Source organism: Pipistrellus kuhlii, unplaced genomic scaffold, assembly GCF_014108245.1.
Source record: "Pipistrellus kuhlii isolate mPipKuh1 unplaced genomic scaffold, mPipKuh1.p scaffold_m20_p_2, whole genome shotgun sequence".
NCBI classification, from domain to species: Eukaryota; Metazoa; Chordata; class Mammalia; order Chiroptera; family Vespertilionidae; genus Pipistrellus; species Pipistrellus kuhlii.
Genome location: NW_023425515.1, coordinates 27887960 through 27911930, shown reverse-complemented (window position 1 = coordinate 27911930; position 23971 = coordinate 27887960). Strand labels below are relative to the sequence as shown.

The 23971-nt window shown below is 42.4% G+C and overlaps 1 protein-coding gene and 1 long non-coding RNA gene across 2 annotated transcripts in view; one reads left to right on the top strand and one right to left on the bottom strand.

Annotated features, from left to right (window-relative positions):
* LOC123652605 overlaps positions 1 to 13426 on the bottom strand; it is a 24055-nt gene extending 10629 nt beyond the window's left edge. The window contains exon 1 of the long non-coding RNA XR_006742042.1: positions 13351 to 13426. This is a non-coding gene — a long non-coding RNA (uncharacterized LOC123652605). The remainder of the gene's footprint in view (positions 1 to 13350) is intronic.
* TNFSF10 (TNF superfamily member 10) lies at positions 12548 to 23971 on the top strand. The gene is made up of 5 exons (XM_036443806.2): positions 12548 to 12724; positions 15530 to 15664; positions 17777 to 17819; positions 21631 to 21735; positions 23381 to 23971. Exons 1-5 carry the CDS (start codon positions 12593 to 12595, stop codon positions 23818 to 23820), a joined length of 855 nt encoding a protein of 284 aa, XP_036299699.1. The 5' UTR covers positions 12548 to 12592; the 3' UTR covers positions 23821 to 23971.

Here is a 23971-nt window from a genome sequence, read left to right as displayed (position 1 = left end):
TTACAGAGAGGAAGGGAGAGGGATAGAGAGCTAGAAACATCGATAAGAAACATCAACCAGCTGCCTCTTGCACATCCCCTACTAGGGATGTGCCCACAATCAATGTACATGCCTTTGACTGGAGTCAAACCTGGGACCTTTCAGTCCGCAGACCAATGCTCTACCACTGAGCCAAACCGCTCGACACATACGTTTTTTAATAGAACCATTCTGAAGTTAAAATGTCACTTTACATGAAATCATCCTATATAATAAAAAGCTACAAATTGTCCCCTCGATCAGGAGTTTGACAGGGAGTTCGACCAGGAGATGGGCCAGCTGGATCCCACACATGCACAAATTCATGCTCTGAGCCTCTAGTTAACTATAAGTTTTCTAGGAGAAATGAAAATGGAAAATTTTATTTATTTATTTATTTATTTATTTAAATCCTCACCCAAGAATTTTTTTAAAAATACTGAGAGAGGGAGAGGGAGAGGGAGAAGGAGAGGGTAAGGTAGAGGTAGAGGGAGAGAAGGAGAGACAGAGAGAGAGAAAGAGAGAGAGAGAGAGAGAGAGAGAGAGAGAGAGAGAGAGAGAGAGAGAAACATTGATGTGAGAAACATCCATCAGTTGCCTCCTATACTCCCAGGACTGACCCTGCAATCTGGGTATGTGCCCTGATGGGAATCAAACCTGAGACTCTTCGGTGCACTAGCAGTGTTTCCCAAACTTTTGATATATGTGTACCCCTTCTATAATTTTCGTAATGCTGAGTACCCCTCTTACTCATGAGAAAGTAGAATTAGGCGCAGCTAAGCACGGTGCAGTGCATATCCCTACCAAACTCCGGTGCAACGTGTACCCCCACCAAACTCTTCCCGTACCCCTGGGGATATGCATACCACACTTTGGGAAACACTGCACTAGACGATCCTCCGACCAACTGAACCACATAGGCCAGCACTGGAAAACATATCAACAATTTCTTCTCTTCCTAACCCTTTCTCAATATTGCTGTCTCCCTCTAGTAACCAAGGTTAAAGCTATGGTGTGGTCTTTGTTCACTCCTTTCCTTTACTCTCTTCCTTTTTTCATTTAGTCAACTTAGGGGATTATATTCAGTAAGTTTAAGAAGGATCTTGCCACCACCAATAACCCTTGTCTTCAGTCAGTGGAGAAACAAGCTGATTAGCTTTATTGTAAATACACCTTCCAGTGAAAACAAATGTGTGTCCCCATTGCTTGTTTAACAAGAATTGTTTTTGTGTCATAAAACAGGTAGTATTTTAAAAAAAATTATTTTTTTAACTTTTTTTTTGGTAATGTATTTTTATTGATTTCAGAGAAGAAGGGAGAGGGAGAGAGAGATAGAAACATCAATGATGAGAGGGAATCATTGATTGGCTGCTTCCTGCATGCCCCATCAAGCCTGCAACCTGGGCATGTGTCCTTGGCTGGAATCAAACCCGGGACCCTTTAGTCTGCAGATTGACGCTCTATCCACTGAGCCAAACCAGCTAGGGCAAACAGGTAGTCTTATGACATCCAATTTTAATTGAAATGCAAACGTGTCAAAGTGGACATGATCAATTCTAAAAATACTGTGAATAAAATATGGAACTTTGATTTAGAAACAGAAATTAGTGTTTATTTTTTCATTAATGAAACAAAATACAGTAATAACTTGGCAGGTTTTACTCCTCAGTACTATTCATATAGAATTTTATTTTTTCCTATTCATATAGAATTTTATTTTTTCCCCACTGAACTGGTAAATTGATCATTTCTGTCTTTTCAGAAAAAGCACTCTTCAGTAATGGGTTAGTCTTGGTATTGTTGAAAGAAATGTTTTTTCCCCCCATGCCTAGAGCTATTTCACTACTAAACGTAGGAACTATTTGATTTTACAGTAACTGTATTATGTGCATGGATGATATGCTCATCAAATTCCAGTAATCTTGACAATCAACATAATTCTTTTAAAAGAGACTAATTTATCTGATTTAGAAGGGGATAGCTGAAAAGCAATAAAAGTCATACTCAGATGTTATAGAAACTTACTCCAACTTGCTTTCATTGAAAGATGAACTACAGCCGGGACCGGTATGGCTCAGTGGATAGAGCGTCGGCTTGGGGACTGAAGGGTCCCGGGTTTGATTCCGGTCAAGGGCATGTACCTTGGTTGCGGGCAAGAGGCAGCTGATCGATGACTCTCATCGATGTTTCTAACTCTCTATCTCTCTCCCTTCCTCTCTGTATAAAATCAATAAAATATATTAAAAAAAAAAAGAAAAGAAAAGAAAGAAAGATGAACTACAGCCCGCCCAACCCGCTTGCTCAGTGGTTGCAAGTTGACTTATGAATCAGGTGGTCACTGGTTAGATTCCCAGTCAGGGCACATGCAGGCCCTTGTGATTCAAAATCTTTGGCCTTCTTTCACAAACAGACCAGATTGCCTTCAAAAAGTTGAAAGCTCAAGAGGTCGCTAACCCAGAAGGATCCAGGTACAAGGCTACACCAAAAGTGAGAGGCCAAACAAACTTTTAGACTGAGCTTTGAAACTCAACGTAGGCTTTTTCACTGATTATTAACCCTATGATAACAAACCACAGATGGACTGTTGGGGATGTAGATATTGGATGTGATTCAAGGACAATTGATCTCACTATTCACATAATCTAAGCCTTCTTTGAGAAATAAATAAAATGTAAAGTTGCTGAAATTTTTAAATCTTAAAAATGTTAGCATCTTATAAATAAACTGGAGACCCAGTGCACGAAATTTGTGCATGGGGAAGGGGTGTCTTTCAGCTCAGCCTGCACCCTCTCTAATCTGGGACCCCTCAACTGCCTGTTTAGGCCAGATCCTACCCTTACAGGGATCTGGCCTAAACGGGCAGTCAGACATCCCTCTCACAATCCAGGACTGCTGGCCCTTAACTGCTTCTGCCTGCCAGCCTTGATCACCCCCTAACTACTCCCCTGCCAGCCTGATTGATGTCTAACTGCTCCCTGCCAGCCTGTTTGCCCCCAAATTTCCTCCTCTGCTGAACTGGTCACCCCTAATTGCCCTCCCTGCAGGCTTGATCGTCTCCAATTGCCCTCCCTTGCAGACCTGGTCCCTCCTAATTGTCTTCCCCTGCTAGCCATCTTGTGGTGGCCACTTTGTGTCCACATGGGGGCAGGATCTTTGACCACATAGGGTCAGCCATCTTGTGTGATGGATGACCCTATGTGGTCAAATTTGCATACTACTCTTTTATTAGATAGGATAGAGGCCTGGTACATGGGTGGGGCCAGTTGGTTTGCCCTGAAGGGTGTCCTAGATCAGGATGAGGGTTCCCTTGGGGCATAGGGCAGCCTAAGTGAGGGGCCTGTGGTGGTTTGCGGGCTGGCCACACTCCTGGAGACCCAAGAGGAGGCCCTGGTATCTGGGATTTATTTACCTTCTACAATTGAAATTTTATAGCCTAGAGTGGAACCAAGCTTCTACTAGCTTCATGGTGGCAACTATTTCTGTTGGAATTTATTTATCTTCTATAATTGAAACTTTGTAGCCTTAAGTGGAGGCCAAGGCAGGCCAGAGCTGCAAAAACGTGGCTTCCTCCATCGCCAGAACAAACCTATCCTCCTGCTCTCTCTAGCTCTGTGGCTACCGCCATTTCTGTTGGGATTTATTTATCTTCTATAATTGAAACTTTGTAGCCTTAAATGGAGGCCTGGGCTGGCCAGGTTGTGTGGAAAGCTTGGCTTCCTCCATTGCCAGGGAAACCCAAGCCTCCTTCCTGCTCTCTCTGTGGCTGCAGCCATCTTGGTTGGGTTTATTTACATACTTGCTCCTGATTGGCTTGTGGGAGTGGTTTGTGGTGTAGTGGAGTGATGGTTAATTTGAATAATACTCTTTTATTAGATAGGATGTGACATAAATATGAGTGCTATTCCCACTTTACAGATGAGAAAACTGAGCCTAAAGACTTTTAGTTAAGTTCACTTTGGAGAATGAAGACATTTGCATTGTCATTGTGTAGTCATTATATTCCAGGCACTTCCCTTCCATCTCCCTTCTCCCACCTCTGCATCATTCCTTACTGAGTGATTTTGGTGAGCAAAAGCAACTGACCCCTGTGAAGAGCAGTAGAAAAGCCTTGTCAGAGTGAGGACCAGGAAAAGAAAATGCAAGAAACCTATTGGGAATTGATGAAACAACTTCCAGCTTCCAAAACCCAAAAGAAAAGGGACAATGATCCAATTCAGTCAAGGGGATAAGCGAAACAACTTTTTGGAGCTTCCAATGAATACATCTTGTCAGACCGATTAATCTTAGTTTAGTTCCAATCAGACATTGTATACTCCATTAGTTAGATAATGGAGATGCAAACTGATCATGTGCCTTTATTAACTGACCAATTACACAGCCCTATTTTTTCTCTGTGTTCAAAAGAAATGATCTAAAAGCTTTTAAGGTACCAGTCAACAAGGTGTCAAGATACAACGACCATATAAAAATTCTGATGTTCTCACATTTCTTTGTGGTAAAAATATCCTTTAGCCCAGGATACTGGTGTGTGTGTGTGTGTTTTAACTTTATTTTTATTGTTGACACTGTAACAGATGTCCCCATTTCCTCCCCCTTTGCCCACTTCCACCCAGTGCTCCCCCTTCCCTATGGACATCACCAAACTGTTATCTGTGGCTATGGGTTATGTATATATGTTTTCTGGCTAATCCCTTCACCTTTCATCCAGTCCCTTTTTTCTCCATCCCTTCTGAAATGTGTCAATCTGTTTGACGTATGTATCCCTTTATTTCTATTTTGTTAATTAGATTCCACATATAGGTGAGATCATATAGTACTTGTCTTTCTCTGACTGCCTTAATTCATTTAGCATAATAATCTCCAGGTCCATCCAAGCTGTCACAAAAGGTAAGATTTCCTTCTGTTTTATGGATGAATAATATTTCACTGTGTCAATGTACCATTCATCTACTGATGGGCACTTGGGCTGTTTCCAGATCTTGGCTATCTAGACTAATAAAAGAGAAACATGCAAATTGTCCATACCTCCATTACACCAACAAGCCATATCCATCAGCCAATCAAGAGTGAGTATGCAAATCAACCCAACCAAGATGACTGTGGCCATGGAGAGAGCAGGGGGCTTGGTTACCCTGGGTTACGCACCCTGACCAGCCCTGGCCTCTGCTCAAGGCTACAAATTTTAATTATAGAAGATAAATAAATTCCAACAAAAATGGCGGCAGCCACAGAGCTAGAGGCTTGGGTTGGAGGAAGCCAAGCTTCCCACCCATAGCCTTCCTGCCCTGGCCTTCGCTCAAGGCTACAAAGTTTCAATTATAGAAGATAAATAAATCCCAGATACCAGGGCCTCTGCTTGGAGTATGGAGGGGAGGGAGGTGTGGCATAGCCGGCCTACAAAATACCACAGGCCCCTTGCCCAGGCTGTCCCATACCCCAAGGGAACCCTAACCCTGATCTGAGACACCCTTCAGGGCAAACCAGCCGGACCCCACCCATGTATCAGGCCTCTATACTATCTAAGAAAAGAGTAATATGCAAATTGACTGTCACTTAAACACACAAGATGGCCACCCCCATGTGGTCAAAGATGGCTTCTCCCATGTGGACACAAGATGGCCACCACAAGATGTCTGGCAGTGCAATGCAGTTGGGAGGGACCAGGTCTGCAAGGGAGGGCAGTTGGGGGCAATCAAGCCTGAAGGGGAGGGCAGTTAGGGTTGACCAGGCCAGCAGAGGAGGAAAGTTGGGGCCAACCAGGGATGCAGGGAAAGGCAGTTTGGGGGAACCCAGGCCTGAAGGGGAGAACAGTTGGCAGGGGAGACCAGGCCTGTAGGGGAGGGCAGTTAGGTGTGACCAGGCCTGTAAGGGAGGGCAGTTAGGGGCAATCAGGCTGGCAGGGGAGCAGTTAGGCATCAATTAGACTGGCATGGGAGTGGTTAGGGGGTGATCAGGCTGGCAGGCTGAAGTGGTTAGGGGCAATCAGGAAGGCAGGCAGGCAAGCAGTTGGGAGTCAGCAGTCCTAGATTGTGAGAGGGATGTCTGACTGTCCATTTAGGCCAGATCCCCTTAAGGGTAGGATCAGGCCTAATGGGCAGTCGGACATCCCTCAAGAGGTCCCAGATTGGAGAAAGTACAGGCTGGGCTGAGGGACACACTACCCTCTGTGCACCGGGCCTCTAGTCTATATATATAAAAGCCTATGCGATCGTTATGACCAGTTGACCAAACGACCTGTTGACTGGTCACTATTATGTGCACTGACCACCAGGGGCAAATGCTCAATGCAGGAGCTGTCCCCTGGTGGTTAGTGCACTTCCACAGCCAACCTCCCATGGCAGGCCAATCTCCTATGGTCCCACCCTCTGGCCGGCCAGCCCTGATTAGCCCCAATTGGGACTGGGTGAAATGGCCCTGATTGACCCCGATCGCTGGCCAGGCCAAGGAACCCTATCCATGCACGAATTCGTGCACCAGGCCTCTAGTTGTAAATAATGCTGCTGTGAACATAGGGGTGCATATATTCATTCTGATTGGTGCTTGGAGATTCTTAGGATAAGTTCCCAGAGGTGGAATTGCTGAGTGAAATAGCAGTTCCATTTTTAATTTTCTGAGGAAATTTCATACTGTTTTCCACAGTGGCTGCACCAGTCTGCATTCCCACCAATAGCACACAAAGGCTCCCTTCTCTTCACATTCCACTAGCACTTGTTTGCTGACTAATTGATGATAATCATTCTGGCAGGTGTGAGGCGAATGATGTTTTGGAGACAAGTGGAGATTGTGTAGCTGTAGTTTAGATTAGAAAGGAAAAGTAAATCTATTATAGCATTTGGGGTGGGAGTTTCCCTTTTAGACAATACTCCCTTTAAAATCAAGACAGAAGTCGTTGTGGGTGGGACTCTGAACTTTGCATTTTTACTTCTGTAGCTTTGTGAGTGGTACAGGACTTACATTTTGGTTACTTTCTTAGTTTGTATTCATTTTTTAGTTAAAATTCTACTTGTGTGGGAGCATGGATGAGGTAGCTCTGCACAGGAAGACAATGTGTTCTTTCCTGAAGAAAGGAGCAAGAAAGGAGCAAAACCCACTGAAACATAGGAAGAGCATTGGTGAATCTGAAAAATTTTATAAATATTTCATAAGTGCCAGCTTAACACCGAGATGTTGAGTTACTGAGATAAATTCAGAAGGTATCTGCCCTCAAACATCTCACAGCCTGTGTGGCAGGTGCTCAAGGGTTAATCCTCATAGCACAGGAAAGGGGCAGGGGCTAAAGTACTGAGAAGCCAGGCTAACCCCAGACTTCCTACACTGATAGGGATATCAGCAGCTTAAAAATGAACTTTCTGAGCTAGGGTTCTTCCCCAGATGTGTCTGGAACACTGACCAGTAATGGTATCCAGGACCTGGGTAGGCTGAATTGTCATAGGGGTAAGTTATGGGAACTCCTCACCTTCTCCAGTACTATTCCAATTTCTGACTGAAATATTTCAGGCTTGTCCTTCAGTGCTGGTGTCTGCCAATGAGGCACTGCCTCTTCCAGGAAGCCCTTCAGGCATCCACTTATGCTCATTTCCTTTCCACACCATTTCATGGAACTCCTGCCAGTCTCTCTCTCTCCTCCCTCTCCCTTCTTTTGTACTGCTTACTAAGTTTCAGGAACTCACAGCACTAGGAAATAATAAGCAATCAGCCTAGTTAGGGAGTAGTCCTATTGGAAAGTCCAGCCTATAATAAAATGCAGTATCACAGTTTCCCTGAAAACAAAGGGCAAAAGGTACAAAGGGTAAGAGAAAGGAGGCATTATGCTACAAGTATAGGGAAAATGATAGAACAGTCTTTACGCTTGAATTGCTTTCTTTCTCCTCCCATCAAGTAAACTTTCTGGTCCTTGTTTATATCATTCTCTCAGGGTTCTGGACTAAAGGTCTAATGGCAAAGGCCTGAAGGAGGGGGAGGAAAATTCACTCACATCTCATTTGCCTCCTCAGTTCCACTCCAAAGGCCACATAGTTAGAACCCCAACTTTACAGAAGACAAGCCTGGGTCAGACATGTTAACTGGCCTGCTCAAGAGCTCACAGCTCATAAGATCTCTTTCTGAGATGCATGACCAAACTTGTTTATTATGCATGATAAACATGACCATGCCTACACAGTGGTACAGGGCCACTTGATGTCTTCTTACTCTCATAGTCTGTGGCTTTTCTGCTGTACAAGAAACCATCTCTTAGATGGTGAGACAAGGGGGCTGCAGACAGTGCAGCAGGGGCATGCACTGTCTTCAGGTTTCCCACAGGAGTGCCAGCATGGGGTCCAGGGCTGGGTGGGCCTGCACCAGCTGCTGGGTGGGGAAGGCCCAGCTCAGAACTACTTCCTCAGAAAGTCTAATAGCTTCATTGTCACTGCTTCTGCTTCTGTTTTTGTTTGTTTGTTTGTTTGTTTGGGGTTTTTTTGTTTTGTTTTTTTTTTACAGAGAGAAAGAGAGGGGGTTAGAGAGTTAGAAACATCGATGAGAGAGAAACATCGATCAGCTGCCTCTTGCACGCCCCCTACTGGGGATGTGCCCGCAACCAAGGTACATGCCCTTGACGGGAATCGAAACTGGACCTTTCAGTCCGCAGACTGACACTATCCACTGAGCCAAACCAGTTTCAGCTTCTGCTTCTGTTTTTATTTCTAAAGATACATATTGCTGTTTAACACATTTAAAAAAAAATTAGTGTGAAGATGCCACTTCTGGATTCATAGTGCCTCTTGCTCCCTGATTCCCTCTCTTTTCTGAGCTCATCTCAATTTCTGCTGGATTCACAGCAGCCCCAAGAGCTGGTATGGGGGTTGTGTCAGCTTCTGCCCCATCTCTATCACACCCCACCCAAACATGACAAGGAAGCAAATCTTATTGAAAACACCCACAGTGTCTGATATGCAAGTGCACCCACCAGGTGAGTGGGTGCATTTGCATATCAGATGCACCCACTCATCTGGGAGAGCTCTAGCTCTCCCCCGTAATGCTATTTTCATCAAAAGTCACACAAACCAATTTCCTGCTGAATTTTCTACCCTCAATGCCCAACTTAGTCATCTTGGAGGTTTTTCTTCCTACACGAGATACTGGTTGGTGGTATCTTCATGTGTTTGTAGTTATTAATGGCTCTCTCTATGACTACCAAAAGCAACACCTGGCCTCTAGTAGAATCATAAAATGATTGGGTTGCTAGGGATCTTAAAGACCTCTTAGTAAATCCTATTGCTTGGTTAATAAGAAAACTAAAGTAACAAAATGCAAATGTTTTCTGCCTAGAAAATGGCAGAAAAGCAAATAAACATCAATAAATCATAAATAAACATCAATACACTGTCGGGTTACTCTCTGCATTGAGTACACACTGTGGACCAGCTCTGTGATAGATCCTAAGGCTACAATGATACATAAAACAAGAACCTTCATTTGTAGGAGCTCACAAACACAGGAACCTTATCTGTAGTTTGTACAGTGACATAGGAGCAAGAATTATCTCAGGTGGCTCTCCCCAGCCTTCCTTTTTCTTCTTGGTGCCCTCAGTTCTAGTTAAGGAGTGTCATGGGGGCATTTTCTTAGCCCCTTGGCCACCAAGCCCTTCTCCCTGAGTGTCCCACAAGAAACCATGTGCCCCCTTAGAGCCCTTTGTGGATACATATTACCTTTCAGTGACTCATGGAGACATTCCTATGTGGCCCTTCCATGTCTACATAGATCTCTATGCCCATCCACTACCTACATAGATGTTCTTATGTGTCCCATGAGTGTGAACAATTTCATGTGCCTCTCTGTCCTGTGCCAGTGCAACTAAGGGTTCAACAAGACTGAGGGGGACCATCGAAGGATGAAGAAAAGACAGACAGAGAATAAACTGGTCTAGGTGAATCTTCTATGCCTGGCTGAGACCACAGAAAAGATCAGAGGGCAAGCTGAGCTTTATTTCATAGTCAGAGGTAAACAAGGTAGTGGTCATCATAGTTACAATGTTCATGGGAGTTTCACTTGTTTTGGCAGCACTTGCTGCACTTCCCACAGTCCATTAGTTACCGGGAAAGGATTTAGGGAGTGTCCTAAGGTCAAGCTTAATTATGCTAAGAGGGCTGTGCCCTCTAAGCTGGGACTTGTTTGAGGCTTTGCTAGCAGGTCAGTCCGAGGCTTAACTTTATAACCACTCCCTTCACCTTTCTAGTGTCCAATGGAATAGTGTGTTCCTTTTGTTTCGTGTGGGGGCTGGCAAGTGGGTGGCACCAGACTAGCCAAGGCGTGTGTCAGTTTTGAATGATAGTCTGGCTGGATAGAGTAGTCTTGGACTCAGTCCTGTGGGTTTTATTCCTTGGTATACTTTATGCCACTCTCTTTTGTTCTGAAGTGTTTCTATTGAGAAATCAGCAGTGGGGGCCTACTGCTTCAGGGATTAGTGCTATTAGGATTAGTGCTGTGATCAGGATTAGGGGGTGATTGGTGGTTCAATGTATAGTCCATATGAGGTGCCTGGTTAGGTACTCAGGTGTGTCCAGGCCGAAGGTTACATCATACTCCACCCACCAGTTTGGGGAAGGGAGCATCTATCAGTTCTATGTGAATGAAAAAGAGTCTGGTTACGAACTGAAAGGATAATAGAATCCAGCCAATGAAACTCAGTCACTTCTGCCTTCAATGGACCTTTCAGACAAGGTGAGAGTCTTAGCATCTAAAACCTTTTAGAGGTCAGTTTGTTCTCAAGATTGGAATCATCTGGGGAGATTAAAAACCTGTCAGGTCCAGACATCAGAATCTTGGAGGCCCAGACATCAGAATCTTGGAGGCCCGGACATCAGGAATCAGAATTGTTTAATATTGCTCTAGCCAGTTTGGCTCAGTGGATAGAGCGTTGGCCTGCAGACTGAACAGTCCCAGGTTCAATTCTGGTCCTGGGCACATACCCGATGGTGGGCTCGATCCCTAGTAGGGGACATGCAGGAGGCAGCCAATCAATGATTTTCTCTCATCATTGATGTTTCTATCTCTCCCACTCTCTCTTCCTCTCTGAAATCAAGAAAAATAAATTTTCAAAAAAGAAGCTCTAATTCTAAGCCAAAGCATGTACCCAGGACATAAACACACTTGAAAAAGACTTTAAACGTATTGTTAACATAAAAAATCATTGAAACCTGTAAAGAATTTTTGTGAGTTTATTTGAGCCAAACTATCAACATATGCTGAGATAATGCTCCGGAGAATGGTGGGTTACATCTGTATTTATATATTGCAATCAAAGGAAGGGATATAGGTGGGTTACATGAAATCCATTGGTGATAGATTAAGGAGGTGGGATAAAGCAAAGTGGGGAAACCTCCGGGATAGAGTAAAAAGAGAAATGATGGACATATGCTTCTTTTACAGAGATGAATACAGGATAGTTTACCATAATTAACAGTTGACAATTAACTTGATAACAATAAGTCCTGTTATTGCCATTTGTTGTGCCTTGAAGGGTCTTGAGAAAAGGGAAGTTACAAGTTACCCATGCATTTCACTGATATGTTATCATCTTAGAGGCTAAAAGACAAACGGGTTTAATAAAGATCTAAGCTGATCTTTGTCAGGAAAAATACTGGCCTGGGACATGACTACTCACTATAACCTGTTTGAGGTTCAATATTTAATTTCCAGACTATCCTTTGTGGTTATTTTAGGTCTCTTGAGTTTGCAAGGCTGCCATGCAGCCTCCCCTGAGCTTGTCAGGTTAGCGTGTGGCCCTTCTCACCCACAGTGTGTGTGTGTGTGTGTGTGTGTGTGTGTATATATATATATATATATATATATATATATATATATATATATGAAACTGAAAGGGCTGCGAGAGGAAACAACATGCTGGGGCAGAGGGGGATATGTGTGCATACACATGAGCCTAACCAGTGGTCAAGGACAACAGGAGGGTGGGGGCATACGTGGGGAGGAGTATGGGATGGGAATGGGGGATAAGGACAAATATGTGATGCCTTAATCAATAAATTTCTTTGGTTGATTTCTCCCCTTTATCTCCACCTTCCCCAGCCCTCCCTCTGAGATCCGACAGTCTGATCCACGCCTCCTTGTCTCTGGGTCTGTTCTTGATTATTATTTAGTATATTTTATTTTATTTATTTAATTTTTTTCCTTCCTATCAGTTTATTTTATTTTATTTTATTTTTTGCCTCAGCAAACTTTTATTTTTTTAATTAAAAAAATAAATCTTTATTGTTCATATTATTACAAATGTTCCTCATTTCCCCCCCCCTCCATCAGGTTCCCACCCCACCCTCTGCCCTTTCCCCACCCCCCATTGTCCTCATCCATAGGTGCACAGTTTATGTTCAGTCTCTTCCCACACCCCCCACTTCTCTTGTCCCCGAGAATTGTCAGTTCACTCCCCTTATCTCCCGGCTGCCCCAGTGTGTTGTTGCTTCTTACTTTCAGTTTCGTGTCTTCTCACAGCCAATAAAACAAGCTCCAACCTGCTCTTGTTTTCTTATATTTGCAGTGCAGCCCTGAGAAAGAACTGCCTGTCGTTTGCTCCTGTCAGACCATGACAGCAATTATGGCCCCAGAGAAGCCCAGTCCCGGGCAGAGGTTCTGCCTGATGCTGACCTTCATAGTGTTCCTGCAGTGTGTCTGCGTGGCCGTGGTTTACTTGTACTTCACCAGTGTGATGCAGCAGGTCAGTACAATGCATATGGGTTCATAGCAGCTGTCAGCACCCTCATGTTAACGGCTTCTCCTTTGCCTCTCTCCTTGCTCCTCTTTGAAAACTTTACAGTGAACGTTTCCTTTCTCTGCTTGAGAGGTATTTTGGTTTTAGATCTGTTGCATTTGTGTGTTGATAATAGTGAGACTAAAAATAGGCATTCTACCTATTCGTTGGCCATAGCTCACATTCTACTGCTCATCCTAAAATAATTGAAAATAAAATTGCCATTCTATGCCTGTAGATGGTTCAGGGACAAATCCAGGTGCATTTGAGAGAGAGAGAGAGAGAGAGAGAGAGAGAGAGAGAGAGAGAGAAACAAAACAAAACAGTGCCATTTTAATTTGTGTGTTTCTCAACTATATAAAACATTTGGAACTATAAATGCAAAATTGATAAAAATAAACCAACTCAACTTTTTAGCCTCATATTTTTGTTTGACTAATTGTATATTGTCAAAACCTGTGAGTAGGAAGGAAATTTAAACACCCATATTTTATAGATTGTGGTAGGGTGCTTTTTACCTTTTTATTTTTTTACCTTTTATTAATTTTCTAAAGTGAGTGTCATAAAAATATCTATGCTATCCATACATCCACTTTCACACAGACTTAAAGAACATGACATTTTTACAGAGTCTTCAGAGAAAACAACCATACACAAAACTGCCTCTACACAGGCTGATCTCAACCCTGTAAACAAAAGAGATATCATGGAAAGCTTAACTAGGAGGTGGGATTAGATGGTTTGGGTGGGGCTTTTGTTTTGTTCTGCTTTGCTTGTAGAAAAGTGTTTCTTACTTCTCTATAGTCTCTAGGTTGCCGGTGTGTCCTTTTTGTCTCTGGGCCTCATTGAATTTGAGGTAACAATAGCACCACATTAGCTTGTCAACCTCCCTGCCATGATGCCTAGGGACTTCCTCCATTTTCCCTACCAAACAAAGCTTTTCTGAAAAATTTCCGGAGGCATTAGTCAGCAGTTGAACTCTGCTTCTGGCCCCTGCTCGGTATTTACCCCTCTCCAACTCCACTTCCTTGTAGAGATAACACTTCTTGCTCCTACGAGCTCTCAGCTGAGCCTTGCCCTGTTCCTGCCCCTTGCTCTGCAGCTTCCAACTGCTGGGAAGCAAGAGTTAAAATTGCTCCTTCCCGCCGAAACCGGTTTAGCTCAGTGATAGAGCTTCGGTCTGCAGACTGAAAGATCCCAGGTTTGATTCCAGTCAAGGGCATGTACGTACATTGGTTTCAGGCACATCTCGGTAGGTGGTGTGCAAGAGGCAGTTGGTTGATGTTTCTCTCTCATCGACATTTCTAGCTCTCTATCTCTCCCTTCCTCTCTGTAAAAAATCAATAAAATATATTAAAAAAAAATTGCTCCCTCCCTCCTGTGTCACATACATCTTTTATCCCAACAAGTTAACAGAAGTTTGTGAGCCTGTTTTTTTTTGTTGTTGTTTGTTTGTTTTGTTTTTAATTTCATCAGGGCAGTGCCTGGCCAAGTTCTTATATTTATAAACCACATGTGATTGAATTTCTTCTTTGGAAAGACTTTTCAGCTTCCACTTAAGTTGCAGGTGCAAATACACTGGGTGGACAGATTATTATGATCTCTGAACGCATAATAAACTGGCCACTCAGTGCATATCTTATATAATAAAAGGCTAATATGCAAATTGTCCCCTCGACCCAGGAGTTTGACCAGCAGGCAGGCAGGCCAACCACCCACGTCCCCTCCCCCTGGCCAGGCTGGCCGGACCCCACCCATGCTTGAATTCACGCACCGGGCCTCTACTATCTACTGAGTGGCCAGATTATTATGATCTCTGAACTCATAATAATCTGGCCACTCAGTGTAGATGTCTACAATAGAAAAGTACAGGGTGAGCAGGGGCAAAGTAGCATCTAATTCCATTGTCAGCTTAGGGGCCCCCACTGGTCACCTCCACAACATTGACCAGAAGAATGTTTTCCTCTTGTAATTAAATGAAGGAAGAAAGAAAATAAACATTTAAAAGCAAATGAATGCCAATGCCACAGTGGGTGGAGGAGTGAATTAATTCAGGTTTATGCTTTTGCACTTGAGGGACCTTAGGCAAATGACTCTGGCTGGAACCTCTCTCAGACAGTTAAGTCATTTCGATTTGCAATAAGAGGGTTATCCTTAAGTGTGATCCTTCCTTCATGCTTTGGAATCTTCCTAAGTTCAAGTAGCAGGAAAAAACAAAAAGGCCATTGTACTGCAAAATAACATATTTTTAACTTCAATAGTTAAAAATAAAACCAGGCCATAAGACACCAAAACACACACACACACACACACACACACACACACACACACACCACCCTCAAACCTTGCAACCTTGTGTGAGTTTCCTGTTTTTGTAAGATCAGTATCAGCCTCAAGTGCTCTGCATGGTTAGGAATTTGTGAATATATGCTTGTGTGCAAGCGTGTAAGGGCATCTGGGTTTAACATCAAGGACTTCGTTGATAAATATAATGAACAACACAAACTGATGAACAGGGGCAGATCCAGAGGCAGAGAGAAGCATCGACCATACTGCCAGACCTCAGAGGGAAGGTAGGGAAGGGTGGGCAAAAGGAGGAGAGGTCAACCAAAAGTCTTGTATGCATGAATATAAGCCTAACCAATGGACATGCACTCCAGGGGGGGTGACTGCATGAGTGGGGAGGGGGGGTTGGGGGGGTTAATGGAGGGATGAGGACACATATGTAATTTCTTAATTAATAATGTTGTGTCATATTCCATCTTGTCCTAGACGCAGGACAAGTCCTTCAAATCGATCATTGCTTGCTTCTTAAAGGAAGATGACACCTCTTGGGACTACAGTGATGAGAATATGAACAATCCCTGCTGGCAAGCAAAGTGGCAGCTACGACAGTTTGTTAGAAAGGTAGGTGGACTCTCGGGTGACTTCACCAGCTTTTCATGGAAGGTCGGAGGAGAGGGGATATTTAAGATTGTCACATCTAGACTGTTCGTTTTGCAAAAGGGGAAACTGAGGCCCAGAGTGCTTAAGCGGTTTTCCCTAAATTCATAGAACTGCAGAAAGGCAGAACAGCACCAAACAGTGGGCCTTAGTCAACTTTCGGTCTATAGTTCATGCCTCTACTCCAGACAATCTCCCCACCCTGACTAATCTTTGTATCCTATGTTGTGGAAATGGAGGCACAGGCAGAACAATGTGTTCAAAGTCAGAAAAATAATGAAGGGTGTGTGTGTTCTTTTATTCAGAATATGAAAGAGGCCAATTAATGGTGTTTTATATTCTTCCCACATGTTGATCTCAGAGAGGAAAGGGTCAGGGAAGAGAGATACTTTGAGAAATTGAAGTTGACATCTCAATTTGCAGTTAGCAAGTAACAAATTACAGTATTTTCTGTCTATGAAAGTTGCTAAAACAGGATCTCTAGCCAGAACCAGTATGTAACTAACAGGCACAGGGTGAAGCCTGCTATGCAGGGAAGGAGGGCGGTGGAGAGAGCTGCCTGAGCCAGGACTTGCTGGCTCCAGGGAGGCTTCGCGCAGGGACTTGCAGGCTCCCAAGTGGCTGGGAGTGAAGCCAGGGGAAGGAAGGGCAAAAGTTACATAATTGTGGTTGGGCTCTTCCTTCTTGGCAAGAAAGCATTTATTAATAATTTACTTTCAACTCCTCAGAAAAGTCAGAGGAGGACACAGATATGTAAATACTCTGAAAAGAAGTAAGCACCAGGGTTGTTTAAAAAATCCTGGGGACATTCTCAGCACAGAAGGAGGAAGTATTTTACTGGCATGATTGGGAGTCCAGGACATGATGCTCAATAGCTTTATGAGATAGAAATCATTATCCTCTTCCTTTAAAAACAAAGCAAAACAAAACAAAAAACAGATGAAGGAGTTAAAGTTTATATCCGTTAAGTGACTTGAGAAAATTTCCCAGAGCTAACAATTGACAGGTTTGAATCCAGGCCACTTGAACATACTGTAATTATTATTGTTTTTTGCCTCCCACACTGTAGGAATTACCCTCTCTCTCTCCTGCTGATCCTCTTTCTTCCTTCCTTTCTGTTCCAGAATGACAGAGAGAGAGAGAGAGAGAGAGAGAGAGAGAGAGAGAGAATTGCTGAAGCCACCTCTTGCTTTCCCTGCCTGTACCAGTGTCCATTGGACTACAGGCAGTCCCCTGATCACCGGGAGTCAGTGCTCGAGGCAGATGCAGAAGCAGAGAGCTTCTGACTTGGGATGGGAGTACAGGGGAAGGGAGTTTCTGGTAGTTGCCCAATTAACAACAGTGATGGGAAAGGAGGGCAGTGATGGGCAAAATCCCCTGGTGACAGAATCCAATGGAGGGGAATTTAGAAGCTGTGGTTGAGCCAAGACAAGACCTGTTTAATTCACAGAAAGGCTCAGTGTTTGTTCTTTCTTACAGTTTTTTTTTTTCCCACTGGTAAGTACAAAGAGGGTGATGCTAGAGTTTTGGTAAAGGTATGGAAAGTTGGTAAAATACCTTCATGTTAATGCCTCAGCACATTCTCAGAAATGAGAGCAGGATATGGTGTGGTCAGGTCACATCTTGATGAGCTGTGGTTGTCTGTGGGCACCCAGAGAGAGAGGCTTGGGGCTGTCCAATCACTTAAAGCCCCTGGACTCCATTACACAGAGCCCCCCCCCCCCCCCCCACACACACACCATAGAGGAAATGAGGTGACATGTCCACTACATCCGCCAGCCACAAAGGGGTCTGGGTGGGACTTAGCTGACCTAACTCGGCAGGTGGCTCCTTCTTCCTGTGCTGCTCCAGATGTGGACTTTCAAAAACTTTATCCAGAAACAGAAGTTTCCCACACAGAGGACCATTCTTTGATCACCATGTGGGGATGGTTGTTTCAATATTCACCCTGATTCCTACATTGTCACCATCCATAGAAATGCCCTGTTAGACATCAGTAAAAAGAGCCATAAACATTCTAGAGTCAGTTTTAAATTTTTAGGGAAATTAACAACCTTTATTCAATATTATTTGCAGATAAGTTTGAAAACCTATCCGGAAGCCATTTCTGCAGTTCCAGGTAGTATTTTTATTTTAACTTTCTACTCTCCACTTCATGGCAGGGTGACAGCCTCTCCATCCTCTTCCTTCCTGCTCCATGCACACATCTGCTCAGCTGCTCAGCATTTCAAGCTACTTGATTTTATTTCCCTTTTTGCATTGAGAGCTAGAAAGCTCAGAAGCAATCCTGTGGCCCACCTATGGCCAGAACTTTTTTTTTTCAGTTGAATCTTATTGGATTTTCCTTTCCCCTCAATTTCTTAATTGTTTATTTTTTAACCTTCTAATGTGTTGTAAATAAGCTATCTAAATCCTTTATAGAACTGGCTGAAAGTAAGATAAATAAGGACCCCACATTACCCATCCCCTCTGCTTCTGACCACCACAGGCTCTATGGCATAAAGAGAGCTCCTTATACAGAAACGCCTCATTCCCTCATCCCTTTCCCAACAATCCTCCTACCCGCCCACAAATCTCATTTTATGGTCCCCATGCCACAGCAATCTCTCTTCCTGTTCATGATCAGCAGCCTTCTCTTGGCCCACACTCTCTTCAGTGCTGTTGCCCAGGCTGGCTTCTTTTGTCTCTAAATAAATAAATAAAATAATGGGTTTCTTCTCATTCTCCATTCTCATCACCTAATTGCCAGACCTTCCCTGGTCACCTTTTTAGTAAGTTCCCTGCACCCTTACTAAAGGTGCAAGGAACTTACTAAAGTTATCTCTATCACACTTACCTTGTTCATTTATATATATTATCTCTGTGTCTGATTCCTTACCAGATCAGAGATTCACAAAGGCAGAACATGTGTCTGTTTCCCCCACCTCTCTATACCCAGCACCTAACCCTGTGCCTCAAACGTAGTAGGTCCCTGCCCTTGTCTGTACCATCTTCAGTGTGTGTGTGTGTGTGTGTGTGTGTGTGTATTTTGATTGACACAAAATTCACATAACAATTAACCATTAATGAGTACAATTCAGTGGTAGTGAGTGCATTTATAATGTTGTGCCAACACCATCTCTTTCTATATAGAAGGTTCTTTTAAAAAATATACTTTTGTTGTTGAAAGTATTACAGTTGTCCTCCATTTCTCCCCTTTGCCCACCTCCACTCAACTCCCACCCCAACTCAGGCCTTCACCTCACTGTTGTTTGTGTCCATGGGCTTTGCATATATGCATATAAGTTCTGTGTGTGTGTGTTTGTGTGTGTGTTTTGATTGAGATGAAATTCACATAGCAAACAACAATTTACAGAGCAGAATTCAGCTCAGCCAGTGTGGCTCAGTGGTTGAGCATCGACCTATGAACCAGGGGGCCATGGTTTGATTCCTGGTCAGAGCACATGCCTGGGTTTCAGGCTTGATCCCCAGTATGAGGCATGCAGGAGGCAGCAGATCAATGATTCTCTCTCAGTGTTATTGTTTCTATCTCTCTCCTCCTCTTCCTTCCTCTCTGAAATCAATGAAAATATATTATAAATAAATAAATAAAGAGCACAATTCAGTGGTAGTTAGTACATGCACAATGTTGTATCAATACCATCTCTCTCTACATAGAAGGTTCTCCATACATATATTTTGATTGAATAAATATGTAGAAAAAATTACTAGTGTAAATTGATTACTTTTTTGCGCCTGGTTCCCTATAGCCCCATTTTTCCATATTAATTGCCACGCAGGCCTGAGTACATATACTGGAGCACATCAACTGGCAGAGAGGGCAAGACCTTGTCCTAGGGTCTAAGCATCTGATCATTTCCCCAAAGACAAAAGTTGGTGTTGAGCACCTCACTCAACTCTTCTGATGAGGCACAGCAGATCCATTGTCTACAGTACATACACGTGCTATGTTCAGTATTGGAAGAAAGATATATTTTACTCATCCCAATAAGGGATAGAAATCAGGTCCTTCTCAGTGTACCCAGGCATATCCATGACACTCAACTATGCATATTTGCAAGTTTCCTTTCCTGGGATGTGTTTGCTATAGCCAGTTGGAGATTTCTTCTCTTTAGAATTTGCTTTCAAAGCTTGGCTTTCCCATATCCTTTCAATGACTTCAAATGCAAGATATTTATAATTGGATTTTATTATTGAATACTTAAAAACAAAGTGGTGAGGTCTAGGACAGGCAAAGCATTATGAATCATTTAACAAGGGAGCTTATAAGTAAATGGACACATCACCTTGAAAGCTGAGAATCCTGAGAATAAAATATAAATGACTATGCATCTCCATGTCATGCTTGGTCTTCAGTGCCGTATAGTTGCCCACCCATCCTGAATAAGTAACAATTAATACAAAATTAGAAGAAATGAAGGAAGATTTCTATGTCCCATTCATTTCCCCCTATGGGATTTTATCACCTCTTAGTTTCCTCTTCTACTGGCCTAGATTAAAGCTTACTATTCTCACAGTAATAATAGTCTGATTAACTTGCCAGTTTCCAGCCCTCTCATCTTCTATCCAGCCAACCTTACTCTGAGAGACAGATTAGCCTAAAGCACAAAACATATCTCTTCACTTTCCTGACCAAAACCTTTTAGAGTTTTCCCGCTCCCTATAAAATCTAAATCTCTTAGTCTGACACTCAAATCCTCTATACTTTGGCTCATTCAAACCCGAAATTGAATTCCCCTCATGCCTTTGTCCCAGGAATGCTGTGTGCACCCTGCGTTGAGCCTCTTTCCATTCTATTGGACCCCAAACCAGCCCATCTTCACCCTGTTTAGATCATCATCCTTGCACTTTGTTAGGCCTGTTTGCTTATAATTCTTTTTTTCTTGTCCCTGGAAGAGTGCCTGTTATAGACATGAGGGGCACTTTGGTTTGTTTAAGTGAATGGAAGGGGCCTTAGCACAAATACTCCCCTCGCCTCAGCTTCCCAATAAGTAAGAAATCTTTCCCTCTGAAAAGCCATCACCCTTTAGTTCCTTTTCTCACAGATACATTTTTACTTTCTAATTCATATCTTTCCCCAAAGACTGTTTAAGTCCCTTAAGGACTCAGTCAGTGTCATCAGTGATTAATCTTTGCTGCCTCTGAGGGACCCAGTGCACTGCCTTGTGTTTTAAAAACCAATGTACGCACACTTGGGAAGTTCGGACTGATTTTTTTAAGAGTTTTTTGTTCAGTCTGTAATTTTTAAGTACTTGGTCGCTGGTCAATAAGTTATTTGTTTGTTAAGATGTAGTGAATTCGTGATTTAGATGCTCAGGTATTGATATCGTTATCGGTATGTCAATCCGTGTTCCTTTGGGGAAGTCAGGGGAGGGGAGAGGAATGACTGTTAGATGCCAGCTTATAGTATCTATGGACAATGGTTACCACTGCTACTCCTTTAAGAATCACTAATAGCTAGCAAATAAGAAAAATTAGAGATGATGAAATTGGTATCATTCATATAATATATAACTCAAAATGGAAACTTGCCAATACCTGTTTTTTTGTGCACTTTAAATGACTCAACATGATTATTGCAGGTCCACAGTTTTTTGTTTGTTTGTTTGTTTGTTTGTTTGTTTGGCTATTTTTGGAAAGGGCCATAACCTTTCCTTTGTTATATTCACCGTATTGACTTCAGAAACACTGATAAATTATAACCCATGTTACTGCTTATTCTTCCCGTCTAAAGTATTATACTTTGCAAGTTAAACCTAAGTTGAAGTAAACTGATCATCACAGTGAACGGTAGGCTATTTTTATGAAAAGCCATATGATCAACTTTGGAAGCCCAGTGTGCTCACAGGGCCTGATTGACAACTGCTGTGAGCTGCAATATGAGAGGTAGTTGGACAAGTGCTAACGATACGTTGTCATTTCTCTTTTAGAGAAGCAACAAGATGCTCCTCCGCTAATAACTAGAAAAGGACTTCAGAGAGTAGCAGCTCACCTAACAGGGAAAATTCAGAGCATGGCCGCACTCCCACTTTCAAGTAAGAAAAACAACAAATATATGTTCAAAGGAAGGCAATGGGAGACTATGTCCCAAATAATGTATTCCTTTAACTTGTACCTAAAATGTGTATATAGCTATCTACAAAGTGCTCAGCAGGAATCAGATCTCAGGCTGACTCTTTTCAGAAGCAAGATGATCAGACAAATAGCTCAATTACTGCCCTGACATAACTGGCCTTAGGGAAACAATAACGTTGGAGAATGTCATATTTGAGTCTCCCATGCCCCATTTTTTGCTTTTTTTCTTCTTAAAGTCATATCTCTTTCTCACTTTGACCAATTTTTTCTCTTCAAAGTTCTAAATTCGTCATTTGCTTTCACCCTGAGTCACTGAGCATTCTTGTGACATATTTGGTTGAACTGTGGGAAGTTGCCAATATTTGACTATTTTTTTTTTACTTACAAAAATGTCAGTTTCACATAGCTTAACCAAATACGTTAAACCGAATTTTTAACTGTCAGAGCAGATGTCCACAGAGTGCTGTAGTTAAGTGCACTGGTCTTGGAGTCTAAATACCTACTTTGAAATCCCAGCCCTCCTTATCCAGACATGTTTTAAACCAATTATTTAACCAAACTAAGCTTCAGTTGCTTATATAAAATATAAACAATCTTTAAACAAAGTAGAGATAATCTTTCCCTCATAAAATAGTAACACATGCAAAATGCCTGGTGTATTGTAAGTACTCATTAAGAAGTCCCTTTTATTATTGGGAAAGGTTTTGTCCCAAGTTTAAGAAATTTCAGGCAGTTAAGCATTATTTGAGTATTTTGAGAGGTTTGTTTATTGTTCTGTTTTTTTCTAAGTAGTTGCCTTCCTATCATATTCCTGAACTTGTGTTTTATAAATAATTAACATGTTTTGCATACGAGTGAGATCATTATTCCAACATTAGTGTTTACTGCTCATCAACCAATGTGATAGTTATTTTAAACTCTTGAAATATCTAAATTTTATATCATTCATGGAGATGAGCCCAAAGTTTAAAGGAATATCATATTTTGCAGGACCCTTTTTCATTCAGTCTCTAGGACTTAAAAGTCCAAAGCTCTTTAAATCTGGGATCTCTTTGCCAAACCTGTGCTCTGTCTAATTGTAGACTAGAGATGCCTTCAGTTTGGATTGTGCCTTTTTGAATGCTAAAAAAAAAGCCAAGGAGGGAATCCAAAGTGATTCAAAGGAATAGCAAGAAGTTCTGAGCTCGGGGCTTAAAAAAGTAGATCCGTTTCTTTTGGTTTCCTATATACTGTTCATTTGAGCTTACCAGTACAGGAGGTAGGGGCCCAAGACAGAAGTTCTGCCCAGGAGTAAAGATTGCCGTCTAAGTGAATCATCCCCTGTGCTACTATTCAGAGATAAGTGTTGCAGATGTGGTATGAGTGACAGACGAGGCACAGAAAAATAAGGCACTCCTAACAGGCCTCAATAATACAGAAGCCTTCAGATTTTGCTATGACTAGAATTTGGAATCCTTGTAAGATTAGAAGAGCAAGAAATTTTATGTTTGATCAAAACCCTTTGCAATACCAACCAAAAATAGGCTAGCAACAGCTGCTGGAAACACCTTCCTTTGCTACAACCTCCTTTTTTGTAAACTTTCTTTCTCTCTAACCTTCCTCCAGACTCAAAGGATGAAAACATTTTGGGCCATAAAATAACCTCCTGGGAATCATCAAGAAGAGGACATTCATTCTTGAGTAATTTTCACCTGAGGAAAGGAGAGTTAATTATCCAACAAACGGGTTTTTATTATATCTATTCCCAAACATACTTTCGATTTCTGGAAACTGCGGATGATTCAACAGCAGGGAACAAAAAGAAAAACAAACAAATGGTGCAGTATATTTACAAGTTTACAAGCTATGCTGAACCTATACTGCTGATGAAAAGTGCTAGGAATAGTTGTTGGTCTAAAGATTCACAATATGGACTCTATTCCATCTATCAAGGTGGAATATATGAGCTTCAAGAAAATGACAGAATTTTTGTATCTGTAACGAATGTGCAATTGGTTGACATGGACGAACCAGCCAGTTATTTTGGGGCCTTTTTAATTGGCTAGATTAACTTAATTGGCACACACACCATATATATCATTTGTACACACACTGAGTGGCCAGATTATTATGACCACCTGACGTTTGTAGGCAAATTAGCCGTACACTGCATCGTATGGGATATGGAAGCTGAAGGCCTGTTCGAACACCTTTACT

Bases quoted from the DNA above. Each gene is read 5' to 3' on its own strand.
- TNFSF10 (XM_036443806.2), top strand. From the start codon at position 12,593: ATGACAGCAATTATGGCCCCAGAGAAGCCCAGTCCCGGGCAGAGGTTC. The intron at 12,725-15,529 runs GTCAGTACAATG...ATCTTGTCCTAG, and splicing joins TCACCAGTGTGATGCAGCAG to ACGCAGGACAAGTCCTTCAA. The intron at 17,820-21,630 runs GTAGTATTTTTA...TTTCTCTTTTAG, and splicing joins AGCCATTTCTGCAGTTCCAG to AGAAGCAACAAGATGCTCCT.